The 23,867-nt window shown below is 35.4% G+C and overlaps 1 protein-coding gene across 1 annotated transcript in view; it reads left to right on the top strand.

Annotated features, from left to right (window-relative positions):
- LRCH2 (leucine rich repeats and calponin homology domain containing 2) overlaps nt 1-23,867 on the top strand; it is a 43,054-nt gene that overhangs the window by 7,060 nt on the left and 12,127 nt on the right. The window contains exons 2-12 of the mRNA XM_065643374.1: nt 8,890-9,034; nt 10,828-10,954; nt 12,988-13,093; nt 13,191-13,327; nt 13,554-13,687; nt 15,097-15,184; nt 16,270-16,381; nt 16,695-16,792; nt 16,882-16,949; nt 17,186-17,290; nt 22,711-22,779. Of these exons, the coding sequence (XP_065499446.1) occupies nt 8,890-9,034; nt 10,828-10,954; nt 12,988-13,093; nt 13,191-13,327; nt 13,554-13,687; nt 15,097-15,184; nt 16,270-16,381; nt 16,695-16,792; nt 16,882-16,949; nt 17,186-17,290; nt 22,711-22,779 (1,189 nt within the window). The remainder of the gene's footprint in view (nt 1-8,889; nt 9,035-10,827; nt 10,955-12,987; nt 13,094-13,190; nt 13,328-13,553; nt 13,688-15,096; nt 15,185-16,269; nt 16,382-16,694; nt 16,793-16,881; nt 16,950-17,185; nt 17,291-22,710; nt 22,780-23,867) is intronic.

The following is a 23,867-nucleotide window of genomic DNA, read 5'->3' as shown; positions in this document are numbered from 1 at the left end:
TAATAGCCAACATCAGTGGAAGATGCCCTGTGCTGTAATACACAAGGTTCGTAAGTCTTGCTGACTGGTCAGGTAAACATGTTTCGCTCTTTCTGGTAATAAGCTGTGTTTAAGAATTTTAGTCTAGACTAAAATTCTTAAAAGTGCTGTGTTGTTTAGGGAAACAAAAAAGCTTCCTGTGGGATTTGCTGCTTATAATTTCAAACTACAAAAGATTTGTGGTGACAAGGCACTTTTGGAAGTGGAAAGATAATCCTTGACATATATGTAAAGTCCTTTTGACCATATAGCCCGTTGGTGTGCCAATTCACCCCTTCATATGCCAATTTGAGGAGTAAATGATTCCTTCCTCTTGGTGATCTTTAGTTTTCATTTTAATCATACTATGCTAAAATAACCGAACACATCAATTCAAGAGTTGGAGCAGTGTGATGCCTTGTTTTGGAAACGCTTGGATCCATCTCATGTGGTAACATGGTGAGGAATTCCCTGAATTCATCTGTTGGTTTCATTCCTGCGTTGATGTGCAGTAGGTCAGCACCAACAGGCCCTCCAGTTGTTCCAACCTTTAGATCAGAGCTTCTGGTTTAGTTTTTGAGCACAACTTTCAGGAAAAACCTCATGTGCCGGAATGAACATGTGGTGAGTGGAGACAATTTACATGAAAAACAGGAATTGCTTGAACTGAACCGCCAAACTAGACATGTTCAATGTAGATGTGTCCAGTGTAGACTAGGTGACTAGGTTCAGTGAGGATGGGCTGGAGTAGTGGGTTCCTCAAGCCTACCTTGATTTCAAAGTCAATATGCTGGATTTCAATCTTTCCCACCCCATAGTAAAAGTCTGTAAGAGAAAACTGTTAGTCTGTTCCAGTTACAGAAACATGTATTTCATGTGGAAGAACTGTGGTTTAATCTGGTGCGATACTTTTTTTTATGTCCCAAAAGTAATAAGAATATATGTATTTTTTTTAAGTATTTTCTCTTTAGTAGTGCTGCTTAGTTTGAAAAACCAAGATCTCAGAATATGTAAAATACAGTTTCTCGTTGCCTGTACAATCTTCTCTCTGTGCCTCATGAGAAACTTTAATCATGTATGATTTCTTCATTTGTCACTTCAACCACACAGGCGGCGTACATAACTAAATTACTGACATGGATAACCATAAAGCAGGTATTTCCTAGCTCTTCAGTTGTTGGATTTACAACTCAAACGCCACTTTGTAATATGTCTTTGTAATATCTGTTTCAAAAAAATAGAAGCTATTCTGTGCTCTGTCAGTTAAGAAAAGTAAAAGTCGCTTGTAGCCACCTACAGTCTTGGGAGTGGTTTTTTCTGGTTTTTTTTTTTTTTAAAAACACCTCAAAGAAGCAGCACAAACAGAGGAGTATGAAAGTGAGAAGCAACATGAAAAGATGGTTAGCTTCTCTCTGATATGGAGCAGCCTTGTGCTAAAATATTTTACAGCATATTGCTAAGCAAAACGTGGTCACTCACATTAGCACAATCTAGTACCCTGTGTTTCAGTCTAGTAATGTATAAGGAGACATCGCATGCGTTGGAAGACTGAATAAATGATTAAACATGCACTGGAAGCTGTTAATATGGCCAAAGTAATTCATTTCCTGGAAGGTTTTTTCATCTCTAGCTATTAAACATTGGTCACATTGGTGGCAAGGAAATGTGCTCTTTATACCTTTTCTGGACTTGCTCAGGAGTCCTGAGTTTCTCATCCCAGTATGTTGCAATTTTGTGACTGCATGAAAGCTGCAACTCTGTATCAGTGCTCTTTCTCCTTGCAGTTTCAGAAACTTCTCACTATTCTTTCCCTTACTGCCAAAGTACTGTCACATCACTTGCAAAGGGTTCTTATCTTTGTCTCCCAGGATAAATTTTCTGGCATAGTAGGTGCTTGGGAAGAGGTACTGTTCCTTACTTACGTGCAGTCTCTCTGATCATGGTTATGTGTAGCATTATATAATATATAATCAGAAAAAATACAGATAAATATTTTTGTAATATATAGTATATTTATAATGATCTAATATATAAATTGGATGCGACTGTATTGATACAAAAGGTGTATCTAGCCCAGGATTCTCTATTAAAAGCTTTTTTTTTTAAAAAAAAAAACCAAACCGTTACTTGATAACTTCCTTTGCAGGCCCATATTTTTGAGGAAAATAATGAAAATAGATTGTATACCCAGTTGTCTATTCCAGACTGATGAAACCGGTTCTGTATAATCTCCTCTTATACTGAAAGATTCTCATGCATGTGCATATACTCTTCGTATATGTTATACTGTATCTTTTTTGAGATAAGCTAGGAACTGCATGGAGTATCAAGATATGGGTATGCAATGAAATAACTTTATATTCTCTGTTCCTAGCACTGTTTTGTGCCTTTGACTTGAGTTGCCATTTTCAAAAAATCAAGAATTGAATAATATGACTGGATGGATCTCAGCTATGTTACTAATTAAATACAATACATTAAAGCTAGAGAAGTATGTGAAAGTGAAATCCTCACAAAATTGTGCCTCAGGTAAATAGGAAGCAACACTGGAAACACAGAACCAGAAGTAGCTACACATGCAACATTGCTGAAAATGCAAAGTGTGTGTAAGACTTCCAATTTTTTTTTGTCATAAGCTGCTGCAATATTTGTCATGAAGTAGAGATGAAATTCTGCTAACATCACTTAGGTTTATTTAAATGTGAAAATTCTAATCATACAGTTTCAAAAGTAAGTCCTTCTGACCAGAACAATCAGCCATTGGAATGATGTCCCTAAGGAAGTGGTGGATTCCACACTGTTGGATGTTTTTAAGATTCAGCTGGACAGGGTGCTGGGCCATCTTGTCTAGATTGTGCTTTTGCCATGAAAGGTTGGACTAGATAATCCTTGAGGTCTCTTGTCCCTTCCAACCTGGTATTCTATGATTCTGTGATTTTTATGATTAACATTAAGATTTGAACTCTGAACCTGCAAGTAGGATGTGTGGTGTTTGAGGGAGGTGGAGACACGCTGGAGGAGATCCCTTTTGAAGTAAGCTTGGGAAGCTTAAGAGCTCCTTTCTCCTGAGATTCCTGACAATCAGGATGAATCAGTAGTTTGAGGAACCCGGTTCTGTTTCAGTGGTAATGGAAAGTGTTAGGTAGCTTATGCAAAGGACTTGTGATCAGAATCTATGAGAAGAAAACATCTTGAATAGTCTCTCTTCCTCCCACCAAATCTAGCTTTCAGCTTCTGCTGTAGTTTTGTTATGTGTGGGGTTTTTTTGTTTGTTTGGTGGGGTTTTTTTTGGTGGTGGTGTGGTTTGGTTTGGTTTTCCCCTATACTAGATAACAGCATAGGAGCAAGATGCTTAAAACAGACTGTAGTGTGTTCACTTTCTTTTGGCAAACTGGGTACAGGAGACACAGGTTTTGGGGTTGCTTTGTTTTTAATGTAACTGATGTTTTGTGGGAATTTTTGGTGTGGTGTGTTGTTTGTGGTTTGTGTGTGTTTTGGGGTTTTTTTTTTTGTTTGTTTGGGGGTTTTTTTTGTTTGGTTGGTTTGGGGTTTTTTTCCTCTTGTATAACTCAGTGTTTGGAAGTTCCAAATGAAGATTTGTTTCATTAAAGCTGCCATCAAAATTCATGGCTGGCGAAGTTAAGACCCTTTATAGGAAGCAGATACATATTTAGGCACACTTGCCTTTTTCAATGTATCTTTAATTTTCATCTTTACCATCATAAGGAACTAGTATTTGAAATACCCAGACAATTCCAAGGTGATTATATGCCTGTAATACAAGCAAACTACAATTTTATATCCTGTAATTACATAGGTTGAAAGAGATCTTTGTAGGTCATCAGAACAGGTCCAGTTAGAGCAGGTTGCTCAGGGCCTTGTTCAGTTGAATTTTGAGCATTTCCAGTGATATTTCACCCTCTCTGTGAAATGTGTTTTCTGGAAGCCTCAGTTAATTTCATATTTTACTGACTGAAGAAAACATAGGAACAAACCAACTTCATTGTTTGTGTAACTACAAAGTGGCAATTCTATGGTTGGTAACAAAAGCGAGATCTCGTATTTCCTTTTTTAATTTCTCAACAGACTGGGCAAGGAACCTCAAGCCTTAGTGCACTTTGAAACATACTGTTTTGTTTTGTTTTTTACATATATCATTTGTCACTTTTATATTTGGCTAATAGACTTCAGCTTAAGATCAGTAAATTCAAATAGTACCTTTGAATACCTGCTGACTCATGAATCGATTTCCCACAGTCATAGAATGATCATGTCTTGTATAGAGTACTTACGTGACTCTTCTGAAGATTAAAACATGATAGAAAACAAGGATATTCTTAGTGATTACACTAAAGACCAACCATATTCTTATATTATGTAGATATTCATTACTGAAATCTCACAACAGAAACTGGCAGCTTCAATTTGCTAATAAATGACTATGCAGGATTGCTAAAACAAGGAAGGAGGAAAATGTAATACAAGTGGGTTTATTTTCTAAATGGTTTAAGATGTTAGCAGCTCTTTAGGATCTTTAGAAACTTGATACTGAGTAGTAAAATGAAGGATGATTTTTTTCAGATAACTCAAGTTTAGTGTTAACTTATTAATGTTTCTTTTTAATAAAATTTCTGAGCATCTGCATTTAATTGTTCCCACTAAAGAGGATGGCAAGACTAATGATAATGTGAAAAATCAGGTTTTCTGGCATTATAAATGTACCTGAATGGGGGATGTACAGGCTTGGAACATTCTCCTGAGGACAAAAGTAGCACTTTTTCATGGTATGGCTGTGCAAACTGTGCTAGTACAACATAAAACAGGATGAGAGCTAATGAACATCGCAGCTGCAGAGGAATTACTTGTGCGCCACAGTCATGAACGATAACAACACTCCAACTGAGAGATTTGGAGGGTCTTTTTCGGTTTAGCTTTGAGTTTCTGTGACTCTAATTCTGCAGCATTGGTGGTTGTTCATCTGCTGCAGGTGAGAAATTCCCTCTACTACATGTATTAAAGCTCTATAATAACATTGCGGGGCTCTGGAAGTTAACGCCAGCGTGCCGGGGTCCCTGGTGGGCATAGTGTAGGTGAAGTGTTGGACTGTTGTGGCCAAGCTGACCTGTTCTTAGCTTTGGATTCATACTTTTCTTTGTATCCTATACTGGAATCTTCATTCCTAATAAAAGGTAGGCAACTCATGCTTGTAGGAGCTTAAGGTATTAGACTTTATTGTAGTCTGACTTGCATGTTGGTTTGTTTTCTTGTTACTGTTGTGGTGTGTGGGGTTGTTTTTTTACTAATTTAGCTATATTTTATGCATGCACCTTTGCTTTATGGTTAATCTTAATGCTTGGCAGCTTGGATTTAACTTTCCTTACTTCTCCTTAGGGAGACAGGGAAATGTATACATTTACTGACTGATTCATTTTAATTATTTTGACATTTCAGCATCTGGAATAGCTTTGTGCAGCGGAACTTATTTTTAAAAATTTTATATTCTGTCTGTTGTTCCTTGAATGCTGTGGTACATACAAGGCCCATCATTTATCATTTACCATGGTTGATTGTGAAGTTAAAGGTGTTTGAAGTCTAGTGTCCTTACTCGTGAGAGAAGGTGACACACTAGTAAAACCTTAGTCTTGTCTGTGTTGCTGATATCACTCTTGGAACTCCATCAGATAGAGTGCAAATCTGATAGTCTTCTCTTTATACGACCCTCCTGAAGGAAGGAGACTTGGCTTTCTCTTTGAGATGGGAGAGAAAGAAAGACGGGATGTTTGTGTAACAGAATAGTTGGTAGGACAGGCAGTCATAAGGTGTTGAGTGTTACACTGAGTCAGAACATTTGCCTGACTGTGTTTCTTGAGTACTACTGGCCTGTCCAAGTGAATTAATAATCGCTGTGTGAAATATAATTAAATGGAGGGGGTTTTTTTAAAATGCTGTCGTTGTGCAATGTAAATTTTAACAATTGCGGAATTTGAATTGTAAGGTGACTGAGTGTTTTGTGGCCGTGGGAGAATGTCTCCTCCTGGAATCACCATATGCAGGTGTTTCTGCAGTGTTAGACACTACTTTTTCTTTTTTTCTTTTTCAGAATTATCTTGTGTCTGACAGAATAATAAATTTTACCCATGTTTTAAGTGTTGATCTCACATTTGTGTAGATCTGCTAAAAGTTTATCTTTAATAATATCAGGTCTGAACGCTGTTAATTTTATACATTCATTGACTTCTGTAGGGCTAATTATAGAGTTACTGTTGTGCTTAGATGTGCTTAGACTCTGCTAAAGCGTTACTAGAAAAACTGGCTAGGAAAATCTGTCAGTATTATGAGTTAGGAGAGCAGATCTGGGTTTTGCAGAGGGATGGGTGGTTGTATTATTTTCAATCTAGTTTCTGAATACAATTTTGAAACACTTTGAGGAAACAAAAACCCAACACCAATCTTGTGGATCAGCATACTTTTTTATGAAAAATCTCGTAATATCAAAATGAGGTTCAAGTGTAAATTTTTCCAACCAAGTCTTGTATTTCGAATTCAACATGTAGTGCACGCAAAGTATGAATATAAAAATGATTGTGCTGGATCAAATAAAGCCGGTCTGTCCTAGCAGCATGCCTCTGATAGCAAGCAGTAATGAATGCTTAGGGAAAAGTGCAAAAACAAGGCAAACATGATGTTAATGCTGTTTGGCTACCTTACTGTGCACTGTAACCTGACAGCTTGAGCTTTTTGTTTTTCCTTTTGATCATGGCTTAAATTTATACAAGATACCTTCTTACTTCTAAAAGCTTCCCCTGCAAACTCTGACTGATTTCCTAAAATTCTTTCCTTTCAAACTTTCAGTGTATTGGATTGTAATTATCTTGCAGTCAGTAGACTTTACTCTTTCTGCTAAAAATAAATAAAGCTGGAAACAACTTCTTCATATTTTTGTAGTTCCCCTTTTAAACTTAACCTTAGTAATGGTGTTTTTCTCACTTTTATTGTCTCTGCAGAGACAGTGAATTGAAATACCCTGTGATTCATGAGCAGTCATGGATAGTGTCTTCTATTTAGTCTTCACTTAACACCCCCAACTTAGAGTTTTCCAGTCTAAGCTGGTTAAGCAAAGAATTCTTATAATCTCACTTCTAGAGAAGTTGTCATCTTAAATCATCTGCGGTTCTGCATTTAGCAGTTTTCCTTGCTGCTTCAATCTATTAACCCTTACAAAACCCTTGTCCTTTTAAGTGCCAGCAATGCGCTTCTGTATTGATAGAGATGAAGTCTGTCTTCTTTATAGAGGAACACTCTATTCCAGAAGCTTCCTCCTTTTTTCTTACAATATTTTCTCAGTTGTACATTGGGTTATTAGTCTTCAAAAGGTAACTGAATTGCATAACTCATAAGTATTTTTGCTTGTTGTGAAAACATTTCTGGAGTAGAAGTAATTTTTCAGTTTGGATAAAAATAGCATTACTTGTTCTTGAAAAGCTGTAATTACATATAAGATATGAATGTTATGGAAAACTATATACACTTGAGCCTTTCTCTTTAGAAAGATCTGAACCCCTGGGGCTATTCTAATACTGTATTGTAATGAATGAATGAAGATTTCTTGGAAGAGAAGTCATACTGTCTTCCGACTCTTTATTTACCTTTTTTATTTTTTATTTTTATTTTTTATCTTATTATTGACAAATAATGGGTACAGTTTCCTATTTTAATAGGACTTCTGGGTTCTAGTGTAGAACAAACTGTATGTTCCAATGATAATGTGGTAGGAGCCAGGCAGAAACACAGTTATTTTATGCAAGTGTTAAAACATGAGAACTAAAGCCTGAAATAGCAAGGGGTCTGTATCCTTCTTTGTTACAAGGGTTTGTTCAGCATTTCTGAGAAACCACATCCTTTTGAAATATCTCATGTTGAGAACCAGAGTTACTTTCAGAAAAGTAGGCAGTTGTTCTCAAGTAAATATCTTTCTTCCAAGACACTTTCGTGGCCTGTTTATGACACAGGTTTTGGTAGTTAACTGATAATTTCCAGGATTCTTGGGTTGCATCTCATTTGTATTTTCTTGTCCTTTTTAAAGATTTCATATAGTCGGGGATGGTATGCATTTTTGTAGTGTGTGTTTTCATATCTTCTGCATGCAGATTTGCATAATGCAGTCATGCATTGTCAAAATAACTCTAAGTATTATGTTTCCCCTGTCCAAGGTATCTCCTCTTTCTGCTCTCAGGCTAGGCGAAATGGCATCCTTAATTTTATAGCAAAATGCATTTGGCATTGGTTTTTACGACTTTATCTTTTTACCTAAGTTATAAATGTGTTACTGGAGAATGTCTCAGTTACTGTGCTTGCGATAAAGAATATTTTTTAGATGAGACTTGTAGTTCTTCAGTTCTTCTTTTGCAAACTTGGCTTTAGCATTGCAGATATTTTGTACAATGAAATTAAATTCTAATGTAGCTGTCAAACAGGAAAATAATGTTTACTATGTTTATACCTTGACTTAGTGCTGTGCCTAAAATTGGAGGGAAAAACCCAACAGTTGCACAGAACGAAGACTGAAAGATGAGGGACAACCATAATTGATATTCAGTTGCATTTTAAATGTTCTTGATTATGTAGTGGTAATATATTTTTGAATTCCTGTCGCTTTTCTATTTTCTGTTATAAGTGCATATCAAACAATCTTTTAGTATTTTAAGGGGTTTTTTTGTATTAATTTATATGCAGTAGCATCTGGTAAAACCAAATTATTTTGCAGTTCTTGCAACACTTTAGTTTTTAAGAGCATGACAAGAATAACTGGCTACTTTTAGCCCTCACTTCAGGGAATTTTTTGACTAAGAGGACTTTTTCTTTTCCTTCTAGATCTTTCAAAGAACAGGTTTACTGAAATTCCTCCTGATGTCTGGCTGTTTGCACCACTGGAAACATTAAATTTGTATCACAACTGCATTAAATCCATTCCAGAATCTATTAAAAACCTGCAAATGCTTACCTACCTTAACATTAGGTGAGTAATGCTTGTTATTTTTCGGTCTTTACATAACTTACCTCATTGGAGAGGTGACATTCTACTTACTACATCAAGTCCAAAACAGTCTTCTCAGCTAAGAGCTGTTTAACACGCAAGATTTGGTTCTAGAATTTACTTTGAAAACCTTTGTGAATTGATCCTTGGAAAATTAAAAAACAAATGAACACACAACAAACAACAAACTACAAACAAATAAAAACAAACCCTAAAGCCAACTAAACAAGAAAACAACCAAAAATCCCCACTATGTCTTGATATCTGCAAATATTGGTACTTACAGTAATAATTTAATAGTAGTCTGTTCCGTGGCAATTCTAAAGAAGATTAATTATATGATAAAACCGCAGTGTTTTATGAAAAAAAACCTTGCTCTTACTTTCTTCACAAAGCCGCAACAGCCCATTTCTCTTTTGGTAATTGAGGTGCTGAATACAGTTCTTTATAGAGAAATAAAGTAACTTGTAGTTCTAACTGGGTGTTGCATGTTATTTCTGGAATTGACTCTTCTAATAATCATTTGCCTTGCGGTATTTTGTAGTCTTTTTTGTCCTAATGTCTGAGGACTCTTTACAATGCAAGAACATGTGGAGTACAGGAGTTGAAGAACAGGCTTACTAGTTTCAATATTTTGTTACAGAAGAAAAAACACATGATCTCAAATTCTAATTTTGGCTTCAGACGACTGAAGAAGCGTATTGTGCAATTCATAGTACAGCAGGCAGCTCTTTTTAAAAAAAGGCAGAAATTTAAGTGATGCAGAGAATGACTATTTCATTGCCACATTTTTATAATAAATTTAAAAAGTTTACTTGCATGTTTTATTTTTTTCCTCTCATGCTCTCCAACCAAAAAGGCCTGTCATAACTGCCTGAAATACAGTGTAAAAAGAAACACACTGCATAGCTACATCCAAAACTTATTTGTATTATTCACTTAGAGTTAACAGAATAAATATACTACTTTTATAAAGATACTGATAAAAGCTTACTTTCATTTTATGGTGTCAAAATTGCAGTACTGCTTTGAAGCTGAAATGTTGCAAGGACATGAATTATTTTTTTGTTGGTTTTGCAGCCCTATGAGTTGTAGTCATGGAGAAAAATAATGTTAAAAGCTTTTTTTTTAAAATACGCAAACAATGCTCTGATACATATCAATTAAAAAGTAAAAATCGATTTTTCAGTAACAGTACATTTCTTTTTGTACAAAGCAGACATACATGCATGCAGTTGGAAAATGGCGTACACAAAAGAAATCAATATTAATTAAAACTTACCTTCCAGACTGGTGCTCAGCAAAGTAATAAATAGATGTTACGGGCTTTTTGTGGTGGCTCAGGAATGACATGACCATCTGACATGAGAAGCAATGGCCTTGTGTAAAGTTTGGGTTTACTGGGAACATGAACTTTCTATTGGTAGACTGTCAGATGAGGTTGTCCTTCTGAAGGTAAGAGAAAGCAGAATAAAAGCAAACCTGAAACATATTATTTCTTTTAACAGATTTCTCTGTACATCTTAGTGTCAGATTCAGTTGTAGTACAGATTTAATCAAGTGAGATGGGGACCTAAAATTCACATATCTGAGAGGCTTTATCTGGTAAGAAATTCAGGATGGAGATCGTAGCTTAAATTCAGATGAAATTATAATAGGTGGAAAATATCTTCTGGAATAGGAAAAAGTTGTACAATGTGCATCTCGGACTCCCTGTCAGGCTTAAAAAGATGATTATGATCTAGCCTTGCTTGTTCATTTTTCTTTCTTTCAAGTCGCAATCTTTTATCAACGTTGCCAAAATACCTGTTTGAGCTTCCACTTAAAGTTCTGGTTGTCAGTAATAATAAGCTGGTCTCCATTCCAGAAGAAATTGGAAAGTTGAGAGATCTAATGGAATTGGTAAGTATAATTTTGAATCATTTTACTAAGCAAACTTGAACTATTTACAGTATAAGAAAAATACAAATTAAATTTTTAAAAAATATTGAACTACAAAATGTAAATTCAGTTTCTGCTTTTTCTTAGGGTTTGATCTCAAATTACAGGTGTAATATATTGTAGAACTTCAAAAATGAGGTTAAACACCAATCAGTATGTTGGGTTAACCAAAGCTTATGGGATTCATAAATAAAGTTACTCTTAAAGTTGTTCTTCAGATTATTTTGAGTCCCTCACTTGGATGTAGTTAAAATGGTGAATTTTTCTGCTTACCTTCCTTAGAGTAATCATAATTCTAATTATTTTTAGTATATGTTATCAGGAATCTTCTTTCCAGCTGAAGAGTTCATTGCTATTTACTGTATACTCCTATAAAAGTTATGTCATTCAATCATTGTTGTCTTTTTCTGTGCTTGTGGTGTTTATTTGTTTGGGTTTCCCCCCCGCCCCATTACTGCTATTCCTTTTTGGTTGAGGTGAATGGAATGATGTGCGATATTCAGAGTTTACGTGTCTGTGCAACATTATTTGATCCTATGGCATGCTAAAGTTTTGTCATCCATTACTTTCTCCGTATTTCTTAATATTCTGGCCTTTTCTGATCATTACTCTGTGTTAAGCTTATGTGTTTTGGAGAACTATGCACAATTATTCACTGACCTGGCACTTGGACTAGGTCTGCTTTTTTTTTTTTTTTGATATGTATGATTTCTTTGGTCATAGCAAGCAATCCTTACCCTGTTTCCAGAGTAGCTGTGTATGCCCTGGAGATTTCTTTTACCATGACCTAATTTCTGAGCTATAAATCAACATTCTTTTTTAATTTACAAGTAATATGAGATGTTCTGAATGTTTGTGAGGCTTTTCTAGTGTCCTGTACTCTTTAGTGAGAAATTCTTTATGCTCATTTCTGTGTCATAGGATTTCAGGGTGGGATCACTGCTATTGGTCCCAGGAGGTAGATGTTTTTCAGAATTGCAGGTTTTGGCTTATTTTTCACAATTGTCAAACCTAGAATGCATGCCTGATGACAAAGATCAAGGACATACTAACGAGCTTCAGTCCAGTACCTGTGTTATACATGTTATGAACCGAACTAATATATATACCTTAAAAAAAAAAGTTAACAAATAAGCCACATGTCAGAAAGACACTTTTAGGAAGGGAATCACATCTTAAATTTGATGTCGATAGAGAAGAATTTGCAACAGATACCCAACAGTAGATCCCAAGCAGCCTGTAGTTTGAGATGTCCAGCTCTGTGCAGACATCGTGGTTGCCAAAAGTCGCTGGTCGGTGCCAAAGCTGGAGCTCTGGAAGTGTGGAGGGGAGGAGGAGCCTGGATTTGTCTGATTAAAGCCTCAGCTTGCCCTTAAAATCACCTTCCAGTTTTTCATCAGATAGATAGGTATCTATCATTGTTATCTAGTTCAGAAAACTAGTCTTTGAAGTCATTTTTATTGAGTCAGAAATAAAAAAGATTAGAGTCTGATATCATTGTTGACTCAGTTTGGACTTCATAAATAAATGTTAAATTTGTGGCAGAAGTAGCTGTAGTCTATGTTCACTTGGTGCAGCTGTGTCACCTTCTAGTGCTTGTATCCAAAAAGCTGGTGAGCCTACTCTTGATTTTTTTGTAATTTTTTTTAAGGAAGAAAATTTTTATAAAAGGAGCAGAATGCAAATTATTCGCTAGCAGTAGCACAATAATTTTTTAACTGATGTGGGAACTACACCGGGAATTCTAATTCCTAGTTTACAGTTTTAATCTCAAAATGGGCTTTTTGTCGTTCATTGGTTTAACTTTTTAATTGAGTTTCTGCAGCATGAATCAGTAAATACTGAAGTAACAGCGAGATCTGTTATGGTACTTCTTCCCTTTGTGGAAAAAACAAGAGACAGGATTTTTTTTTTGTAGTATGCTTTGTTAGTTTTGATAGCAGTTTAATTTCATTTAAGATGTTCGGTTAATTTATTCATTATATTTTTCTTAGGATATTAGCTGCAATGAACTTCAGGTTCTTCCCCAGCAGATAGGAAAATTGCAGTCGCTTAGAGAATTAAATATAAGAAGAAATAATCTCCATATGTTACCAGATGGTAAGCTACTAGTCTTCATTTCTTTGATGTAGGTAAATTAGGTGAAGTGTGAAGAAGATACCTGATTGTTTTTATTTGTTTGTTTCCCCCAATACAGAATTAGGAGACCTTCCCTTGGTAAAGCTGGATTTTTCTTGTAATAAAATTACGGAAATTCCAACTTGTTACAGAAAGTTACGTCACTTACAAGTTATAGTTTTGGATAACAATCCAATGCAGATACCACCAGCACAGGTTAGTATTAAAGCATTCTAGTTCTGTAATTTGCATTAGGATCTTAAGAAAGAGGAAGCTATTCTAAGTTATAGTGATCAGGTTTTCATTTTTTTAAGCTGTATTTCTCCTAGTAGGAAGTTGTGAATACAAACTCAGTGTAGAAAGTATTTGTTGGAGTGCATTTTCAAGAGACATGCTATGTAATTAAGATTTTTTTTGTTGTTGTTCATTTGTTTCCCAACAGATATGTTTAAAGGGTAAAGTACATATATTTAAATTCCTCAGCATTCAGGCATGCCTCAGGATGGATAAAAAACCAGATTCTTTGGATCTTCCGTCATTAGGTAAACGAATCCCCTCCCAGCCACTCACAGACAGGTGAATACTGTTGTTTTTGTTTTATTTTACCTTAGCATTTACTATGAAGTGATCTGTGTATTACAGATAACACCTGTAATTTCAATACTTTGGGAGTCATAGTATTTATTTCCTAAGGTAGTGTTACTGGAAGGTAAATTGGCTCCTCTGAGTTGCTATGAAAAATTATCATTGTACTTGCTAAAGATTTGGGAATCAGAACAAAGACGCATTTTAAATTTATTTATTGGAAAACTCAGCTATTTATTTCCCAGACAGATGTGTCAAAACAATAAACAAGAAGTTCCCATATATGTCCTGAATATACAGTTAGTCTGTTGAATGGAAAGTCTGCCTCCTGCGTATATATCAAGGGAAACTAACTTAAACATCAGTGAAATACAATGGATTTTTAAATTTAGATTACTTGAGGTCAAAAAGTGCAGAATATTTTGTTGAACTTCTGTGCTGAGTACCTCTCGAGTAATTAAATGGGAAAGCTTTTGTATTTTCTGTCGACAGTGGCAAGCCAACTAGAAACCATATGGAAGAATACTCTTTTTTGTCTAGTCTCTTGAAACTTTATGTGCAACTTGTGCCTTTCTGTGCTCAAGGCTGAAGGAAAGATGAAAGTTATGAATAAAGCTTACACGGAACCATCTGAAGCATCACATTCAGTCTGTGGTCTTGGTGTTGGGCAACTGTGCCACAGGGAATTAGTCCACAGGGTCTGGAGATTGTGCCTAAATGCTCCTTAAAACTATGGGCCACAGCTGCTCCCTAAAGCTTCCGCTGAACTTAGGGCCTACAACTAAAATGTATTGCAAAGGAACGAGGTCGTGGGTATCACCACTGTGCATCATATTTCTAGTGGTGAGAACTTTGTTTAATTAAACTTTCCAGATAATCTCCTGGTGTAAATCAAGCGCCAGTACCCAGCTGGAAAACGCATCCTGCTGTTGCTGCCAGTTTTATGTCTTCAGAAGGCATACATTTGGAGGAAATATTTCATAGATATTCAGGCAGAGTTAAACCATTAGAACACAGTCCATTAGGGAATATATATTTCCTACTAGTAGTAAACCATGTCTCCCAATAGAATTCAAGGAAATATGGGTCTTCAGAGGAAGCCTGCTTTCCTGAAGACAATATTTTTGAATGAAATAGAACAATTCAAAAATTGCATAGATACAGAGAGTACTGTAATTGATTGTTTCTACTTTGTGAATTTTTTTTTCTTGAACAACTTTTGTAGGAGATTAAGAATTTGTTCTCTGTGCATGGGGCATTGTGCAAAAATTCTATATCGGCAACTGTAGATGTGTATAGAGAACATATTTTTATAAGGATGTTTATTTCCTATTAGAAAAGGGCAACTACTGTGTCTTTCATTTCTGTGTGTTCTTTGTGTGTCATTTTTCTTAATGTAGCATTGAAGACTTTTATCCCAATAAAAATCATGGACCAGACTCTGGCATCGGAAGCGATAATGGGGATAAAAGGTTATCCACAACAGAAGTGAGTATTTTTCACTGTTGAATTTGTGTAATATCTGGGATTTTTAAAGAATTTTCTTCTTTTGTATTTTGTATCATTTCAGAAATACTTAACTATGTTGCATTGAATTTTCTTTGAATATCTGTACAGTTAAGTGTAAACCATTAGACTGCCAGTATCAGGCACAAATTATTTACTTATTGATTTGAGTTTTCTGGTTAAGATTCATTTTAGTGCAAATTTCATACATTTTAAAACTGAATTCTGATCTAAGAAATTGTTTGGATCTTTCAATGTGTGAAGTGCATAACCATTTTCTACACAAAGAGCAAAAATGATTCAAAGTTTTCTTTTGATATTAATGAAACAAATGTACTTAAGAAAATGAAAGTTTATTTGGACTAAACTTGATTGTTGTATATGTTAGTAATCCTCATTGTTGTTCAAATTTTAGTAAACTTCTGGATGATCTGCTAGGTTTAAAGCCATGAACAAAAATCTCCACAAGCTATCTGTGTATTTGTAGAAGTCTAGATTAAGGAGTTGTAGTTAATAACAGTGACGTCAAAGCTGAATAGTGTTGAACAAAAGATTTTTGAAACTTAGAGAATTATTGCAAATGTGGAGTGATTGCTAGTGGGATATCCATAGAACAAGGAGTATTACTAGTTGTGATTTTTTTTTAAGAAAATTCCAAATTATTAGCTGTAAAGCTGTGGATTTTTTTTTTCCAGTGGTCTAACAAAGGTCAAAGTAGTTCTGGGCTTTAGATAGGAAAGGACCTAAGTACAGCTTTCTTAGTCCACTGCTGGGGGCTGGACTGGACCTCTTTGAACAAAATACTGTGTTTCAGTATTATATTGCATACTGAATTGTTGTCTGTCACTCCCTAAACTATGATTCTTTTAAACCCCCTTTCCTGACCCAACCCCCTGCCCAAAAAAAACCAGCAAAAAAAAGGCCCACCTGACTTGATGTTATCTTCTGTCCTGGGGAGCCGTCCCTCATGATAGGGTCAGTTGCTCTGTGATTTGTGAGTTCTTAGCAAATCATACAATAATGTAATTTATAGGTAAATTCTGTATTGAATGTGACTGTCTTTGCAGCCATCTGATGATGATACAATCAGCCTTCACTCCCAGGTGTCAGAATCAACAAGGGAACAGACACTAAGGAATGACAATCATGTGATGGGAAGTAAACTCGATCCACAGAAAGGTAATATCTGTTGTGCATCCGTCATTTTAGGTAACAGGAATACTTTTTCTTAGGTAAATCTAGTAAGAAAATTGTACAAAATTATATGATCGTATGTTGGCATTGTATTTTCATCATTTCAGAACACAGTGTAATAATCACAAATGGACAAGGCCAGAAGGGAAGAAAAAAGATTTTCTAGCTCAAGGAGACATGATTTCCTTGTTTTATCTTTATCTGACATTTTTACAAGTACTTCGTGCTCTCGGGAATAACAATTGGTTGAGAGAACTGTTTAATATCATATTTTCCATTCTTTATCAATCCTCACTAGACCAGGAGGTGTATGATTACATCGATCCAAATGCAGAAGAGGGAGCTGTTCCTGAGCAAGGAGATGTGCAGATTGGAACATTGCTGTCTTTTATCAAGGTGTAGTATAGCTTGACAAAAGAAAAACTGTTCAGCAGGCTTGGGTTTTTTTGAATTCAGGACTAAGTTTATTTTTCATTCTGTGTAAGGAACGGGGAAAGCATCCTGAGAAATCCCAAAAAATAGAACAGAATGAGGACTGGGCAGATGAAAAAAGGTAAATCTTATTGATCTTTTTGGGGAAGGTTTTGCTGACAGTGGGGGCTGAGGGTTTGTTTTGTTTTAAGCTCCTTGCATGTGGAAGAAAGAATTCTCATATTGAACACATAGTGTTCCTTCTTGGACAGAAAATAAGCTTATAGGAAGCACTTCTTAGTTATTGCCCAATAATGTAGCCCTTTCTGTTTCTTGCTTTATTGAAGTCCGGCAAGTAACTAATGTTTAATTTTTCAGACCTCAGAAAGAACAGCTGCTGGCTGAAGATGATGATGATCTCAAAGAAGTGACTGACTTGAGAAAAATAGCAGCTCAGTTACTGCAGCAAGAACAAAAGCACAGGTACTACAGTATTAGTTAAGAAAACTTGTGTTACAATTAGTTTATTCTTTAACCTGCCTTATACCCAAAAGCTCTTTACACCTTATTTTGAGAACAGTTTTGTCCAGATGTTCAACAGTTAAAGTGACAGACTCTTTCAAAATACCTGTCCCATGTTTCTTTTCATAAAATTGCTGTCTAGAGAAGCATCGATATGCCTCCTATGGAGAGAAAGATGAGTGTGAAAGTCTCTTGATTTCCTGGTTTGATGTATGTTAACTTTTTTTTTTCCAAGGCAGGTATACTTAAGTAGGCATGGCTAACGCTCACACAAGTAGATTATTTGTAACACATTAAAATGACTTCGTATTAGTTTGTATGAATTATGGGACCTCCATACAGTTTGTGGCTCGTTATTTTTATTCAAATACGAGGTAATTTAGGTGATCCTTCCTCCATTCAGTCTGATGTGAGATACACATTTCCTATGGGCTGAAGGAGAAGTGTATTCAAACATTTTTCTGTCAAATGACGGAGCACGTATTATAAATACACGCAAAATTAAATAACTTAAACAGTGGAAGTTCATCCTGATGAGCTGCCTGACTTTCTCCAATTCATGTGGAGCATCACAACATTTCTTGAAAAGGTGCCATAGAACAAGCAGCAGATTAAAGGAATGTAACAGAACAAGTTAACAATTCTGTAAAAGGAAGATCAGGAAGGAATACCTGGAGTTGCACAGAATGTGGACAGACTTGGGTAGGAACCATGTTGTCTCTGGTTCCTTTACCAAGCAGGCAAATAATCAGAGAGATACTTCCATAGTAAGCTCTTTCCTGAAAGGTAAAAGTTATAGTTAATTAAAATAGTTCGTTAGTCATTCATTATCCCACAGTAATGGATTTAACCTCATACCACCTTAAATATTACTTTCGTTTCTTATGAATTTGTGTAACAAGAGATTCTGCACTGATGTTTTTCTTTTAAGATAGTTGAAATACACATGGAGCCCTTAGAGAAATTGATATCCTGATACTATGAATTTCAGAGCTTGAAAAATTCACCAGTATTTTGTATTAATTAAATATAAGAGCAGTAGTGTGTGTGTGTGTGTGGGGAAAGATAAAATAGGTTTTACTTATAACTCCATGCAGTGTGTATTTAAGAATTGCTTTGTCCCGTTGGGAAGGGAAAAATAAGGAAGAAGTCTTAATGCTAATACACTCCTATTACCAAAAGTATTGCAAAAAAGACTAAGAATGCTAAATGATTCTCTATGAATACATTAATAGGAGAAAAGTGTGGTTTTCTTATATTAGGTTTTTATATGATGGCTAATTATATTGCATGTCAGTCTTACTTGATTAGTTTTAATATTTCCCGGTAATCTAATTATTTGAAATACCAAGCCATTCCTCTTCTGAAGTACCGCAGCTTAAATTTGACTCATCATCTGTTGTTGTGTCTTAACACAGTGATCTTGCTAATGGCTCTGCTTCGCTCTTGAATTGTTCAGATATATGCAGTCTTTTTAGTTGCTAGCTCTTACATTTTAAAGCTTGCTTTTGTATCTTTAATCACGTGGGGGCACTATCAGCTCTGATATAAAGCTTAGCCCTGCTTTTGAATCCATTATTTTGTGCATTTATGACTTCTTGCCATAAACAGCAAGAAGAATAATATTTTAGAGTTTAGCGAAGATATTTCTCTGTTTATTTGTGCAAAATAGGTTCAGTCTGAGTAAACAGAATCCTCAGAAAAGTAAGCATTGCAAAATATGTTCTTACTAATCATATTTCTGTTTGTTCAGTGTGGCTTTTTTAATATTATGCAGTCTCTTTTCTTTTTGCTTGCTATGCTAATGACTTCACTGTCCTCTCCCTTCAACCTGTCCTGCTTTCTACTTCCGTCTTTGGCTTTGGTGTACATGAAATATGAACACAGACGAAGGCCATTAAGCTATAGAACTTCATTCAGTGAAAAACTCTTCCAGAGGACAAGGGCGGCAGGACGTGCATCAAGGTATAAAGTGTTTGTAGAGCTTCAGATTTTCAAAGTTAAAATGTGGACAAAACAAACTGTTTTGTCCATTTCTTGAACAAAAACAGAATAAAGAGATTGGCTACGTTAGCCTAAGATATTTTGTTATCAAAAATAGATTGCAATGTTTTTATTGTTATTTAAGAAGAAATACTGTTTAAGGAAAATGTTTAATTAGGCAGCTCTCCAAAGAACATTTAAATCAGTCCAAACCTAGAAGCACAATTTCTTGTCCCTTGGGCGTGCTTTCTCTTGTTTGTTTTTTGAGACTTTGGTTTTGATGTGATTATTTTCAAATTAGCATGACCAGTGACAATTTCTTTTGCGTTTGACAGCCATGAGGGAATCATTTGCAGATACACAAACCTTACAGGTAACAAGAAATCTGGAATGGGCTGTGTAGATAAGCTCAGACATTTAGATGATGGATCAAGTTATTTCAGACTTTGTTATTTTATCAGCTGGAACTCTGTAAGTTACTCTGGATCCTCCTGGTCTGTTTCAAAAGAAAGAAGGATCCCTTAGATTAAATATTCTTCATTAGTATCAAATGAGCCTACTTCAGTTTGCATCAAAGTTAAGTATGCGTTTTTACCTGACAGCAGTGACTTCTTATAAACTGTCAAAATCCCTTAGAGCACAGCTTAGGATCACAAAGCAGAGCCGTATGTGAAGACAGTAGACTGCTTCTGAATGAGTTTAAAATCCTTTTTTTTTTTTTGGTCTTATTGTAAAAGTTTTCTAGTGTCTTTATAGACACTTTAAACAAGCAAGCACTACCTAGGATCTATAAACTTGAAGACAGCTAACCTTAAAATAACATTACCTACATTCACTTAATTTGTGTCCCAGTGACTAAGAAGAGATCCCACTCTTTAAATTTTCCAACTTCAGAAAATATTTTCAAATATCATAATTCATCTTGCCATAACCTTTCTCACCCATCTAGTCAGCGGTTTGGAGTAGATGTTATGCTTGCATGACACAAAACTAGAAAAATGAGTCACAGTGTTTCTTGAATTTAATATATATAAATGTGTCATTGTGTATGTGCCATTAAGTAATTAACATTTTAAAGTTTCTATGAGTTTTAGAACCCTTTCAAAGTAATAGCTTGTATGCTACCTCTGTAACAACAGAACTTGTGGGATTAGTAGGAATCATAAGTATGTAATTAATTGCAGTACTAACACAAGTGTCTTATGCAAGTTCTTATTTAGTGATTAAATATGACCATCAGTAAGTTATTGGCCTGATAATTGATCTGTCTAATAAAAAAAAGTTTTGGATTTAATGAGTTGTAGTATGAATGGAAACGGTTGTGGGAATCTTTGCACCATTAACACGATGCTTAAGAGAGCATGACTTTGTATATGAGCATATGAGCTCCTTGTACTTTCATTTTGCATACTCAGTTTTGCATTGTATTTCCCGAAGAAAGTTCCTAACATGATTACAGTGGTGTGTTTGGGGTTTTTTTTCCCTCCTTTTTCCAGCTGAACAAATTTTGTCATGAATTCCTTAGTCTTCAATTTAGTAAATTCAGATTAATTTTATTCACCATTTTCTTTAACTAAAAACTTTCAAGTTCCTTATTCCACAGGAAATTCTCGTTTCTCTGACTGCACTAGTAACTGCGAACCTGACAGATACTGAACTTGCTTTTACTTCCCCATCAATAGTCTTCAGGTTTTAAACAGGAAGTATCAAAAATGATTGTCTGTGGCTTTCTGTTACAAAGTATAAAAATATACTTTGTTTATAATAAACTTAATTTATTATAAACTCAAACATCAGTTATATACATGTTTTATAGAAACAGGGTAGCTGAAAAGTGCATGTGTATATGTCTGAATTAGCTTGAATAGTTTTGCCTTACATATAAAAAAGAAATGTCCTGTGTCAGATACAATCGTTCAATTCACACTAATAGTGTCTGTCACTTTTGGTGCAAGTGTTGCATCACACTGTTAGGTGACTCAAATTTCTATTTTTTTTTTAAACTTGTTCTATTGTAATGGTCACATCTTGCTACAAATTTGCTCTGAATTTGTCATTTCTTTCAGTTGAAGATGTAAGGCTAATTTAAATGGTAATTCCCTCTAAAAAATTACTTTAAAATAACCTATTTATATTATGGTTTAATCTATGCTCTGAATATTTTTTGGTAACACTTTTTTCAGGCTATAGTATAATTTAATTCTGGAATGCACCCTCAAAGTTTCTAAAGACAAAATAGAGGCAGCAGGTGCTGCAGACTATGTTGGTTGACAGGTTTAAATTCTCATAATCCCATCAAATTGAGGTTCATCCAATGAGAGATTTAAACTGTGAATGAGATTACTGAGCTCAAAGTTATCACAATAATCAGAGAAAAAAGCAGATATCAGCCATTTAAAGTTAATGGTTGTACTGCCTTATGTAATGATAATGAATTGTGACAAGGTGCCTACTGATTTACTTTCTTCCATTGAATAGCTGGTCTTCTAATTCTTTGATTCTTACTACATTCTAGGTCTATATATAATTCAGCAAAAATATACTTTAATCACAGTTCTGCATATGAAGTCAGTGTTGAAGTATAATATTACTACCTCCAAGAATTCAGAATTAATCTTTATAGTTACTGTTCAACATGACGCTTACTTGAAAACATTTAAGTTTCACTGATGTTTTTGTTATTTTTAAAGCTTTAAACATCCAGAATAGCTCATGTCATCTTCCTGTGTCTGCACGTGTGGTATCTGTTTGTTCTAGATGAAAAAAAGTTTCTGAAGCTCGAAGTTTAGGCTTTTTTGACAGTTTACCATTTAGAAAAATGGAATTTTGTTTGGTTCATTTCTGCATTAGACTTTTTATTTAGTTCTTAGCCTGTGTCTCTCCATTTTCCACCTCTCCATTTTCCCCATGTTTCCATTGCACTTGCAGTGTTTCTTACCTGCTCCTACTGACTGACGACTTGTGCTCAATCTGTGTATTGTTTCTTGTCTGCTTTAGGCTGCCCTTCTTCTGTCTTCTTATTTTAGTGAACAATGGGGCCTTTTGTGTTGAGAGCAGTGTAACTGTACACAGGTGTGAGATCAGTTGAAATAGTATGTGTTCAGGGAGAAAAGTAAGAGGAGACTTCATTTTGCTTTGAATTATCATAAAGTTTTACTTAAAATTCAGAACTTCAAATATTTCAAGAGCTGGAAACAACATTGTTGATTGAAATGGAAGCAGGATTGGGCTTGGATTTCATATGTGTATACACATACATATTCTAATTTAATGGAAAGTGTCACCTTAATGTTCAAAACTTTTTATTTACAGGAAATGTTACACAGTGAAAGTAAAATATTCTAAGATAAAGGTTTAACTAAAAGCTCTTGAATAAATATGTTTGTTTTTCTTTCTAGGCTTCTTAACCATTCAGTTTCAGTAAACACAAGGAGCAGACCAAAGCAGCCAGTGGAATCTGAAAAATGGTATTGATAAATGAATCACAGCTTTCAATATTTTATTAATTTAATTTTGATATTTATTTTGTCTCACTACTGCCATCTTCTGTCATAACGTTTTTAAGATGACATAGAAACTACACAAATAATCTGTTCTTGAGCTTCTTTCTTTCAGAATAAAAAAAAATACCCCTCTGTTCTTTTGAGCCTGTAGGAGGGTTGATGTCAACCAGAAGCTAATTTGTGGGTCTGATTATGGCAGCAATTCAGGTGCCTAAAGACAGGCATTCAGTGATGTTTTAGGCATCCTGTTCCAGTCCAGAAGGTCATGTCTCCCATATGTAACAGTCTCGTGCATAAGTGTTACATCCTGTGTTACATAAAATGGCACTGCAGCTGTGCTTGGGCATCTGAAGTTTCCTCCCTGGCCATCCTTCGGTGCTCTTAAGAGCTGTTGGAAAAGTGTTGCTGGGAGTTCAGCCTGAATCTCTTGTCTGCAGGAGCTGTACTAGAATGGTCTTTCTTTAATTTTTTTTTTTTAAAAAAAAAGCCTTTTGTTTAGGAAATTGGGAAATCACAGCTTCCCATTTCTGACTTACATGGGTGAGAGAGAACTTAGCAAGTTTTCAGCCCTCCCTCCTTTAAGGAATTCCTAGATCAATTCTTTTAATCAGCTTGGCTGTGAATCTGGGAGACAAAACTGCCATAACTGCTCTTGGTGTGGCTGGAGAGCACTGGGGGTGGTGACAGCTCTCTGAGGTTGCCTGCAGTTCAGGTGCACCTCTGGAACGCACAGGGACACAGTGTAGGTATTTCCATGAGATACATCTCATTTCTACTCTCTTCCCTCTCATTGGTATCTGTGGTTTTAGAGAGCTAGTTTTGTTAATGAAACAGAAACAGACCTAAACCCAAGACAAAACAAACAAAAAGCAAACAAATAAACACCCTCAAATCCCCCATACCACCTCCCCACCCACTTAAGCTTGAGGTGTACGCATAAGATAAGGTACTCATTGCAGGCTTTTTGCAGTTTTATTGCACTGATATATAGGAACCCAAATCACACACTGCATAAGAACATTCAAAATGAGTAGAAAGACTCTCATATCCCT

This window comes from Caloenas nicobarica, chromosome 12 (genome assembly GCF_036013445.1).
Source record: "Caloenas nicobarica isolate bCalNic1 chromosome 12, bCalNic1.hap1, whole genome shotgun sequence".
NCBI classification, from domain to species: Eukaryota; Metazoa; Chordata; class Aves; order Columbiformes; family Columbidae; genus Caloenas; species Caloenas nicobarica.
The sequence above is the reverse complement of the archived record's forward strand: the minus strand, read 5'-3'. Positions and strand labels throughout refer to the sequence as shown.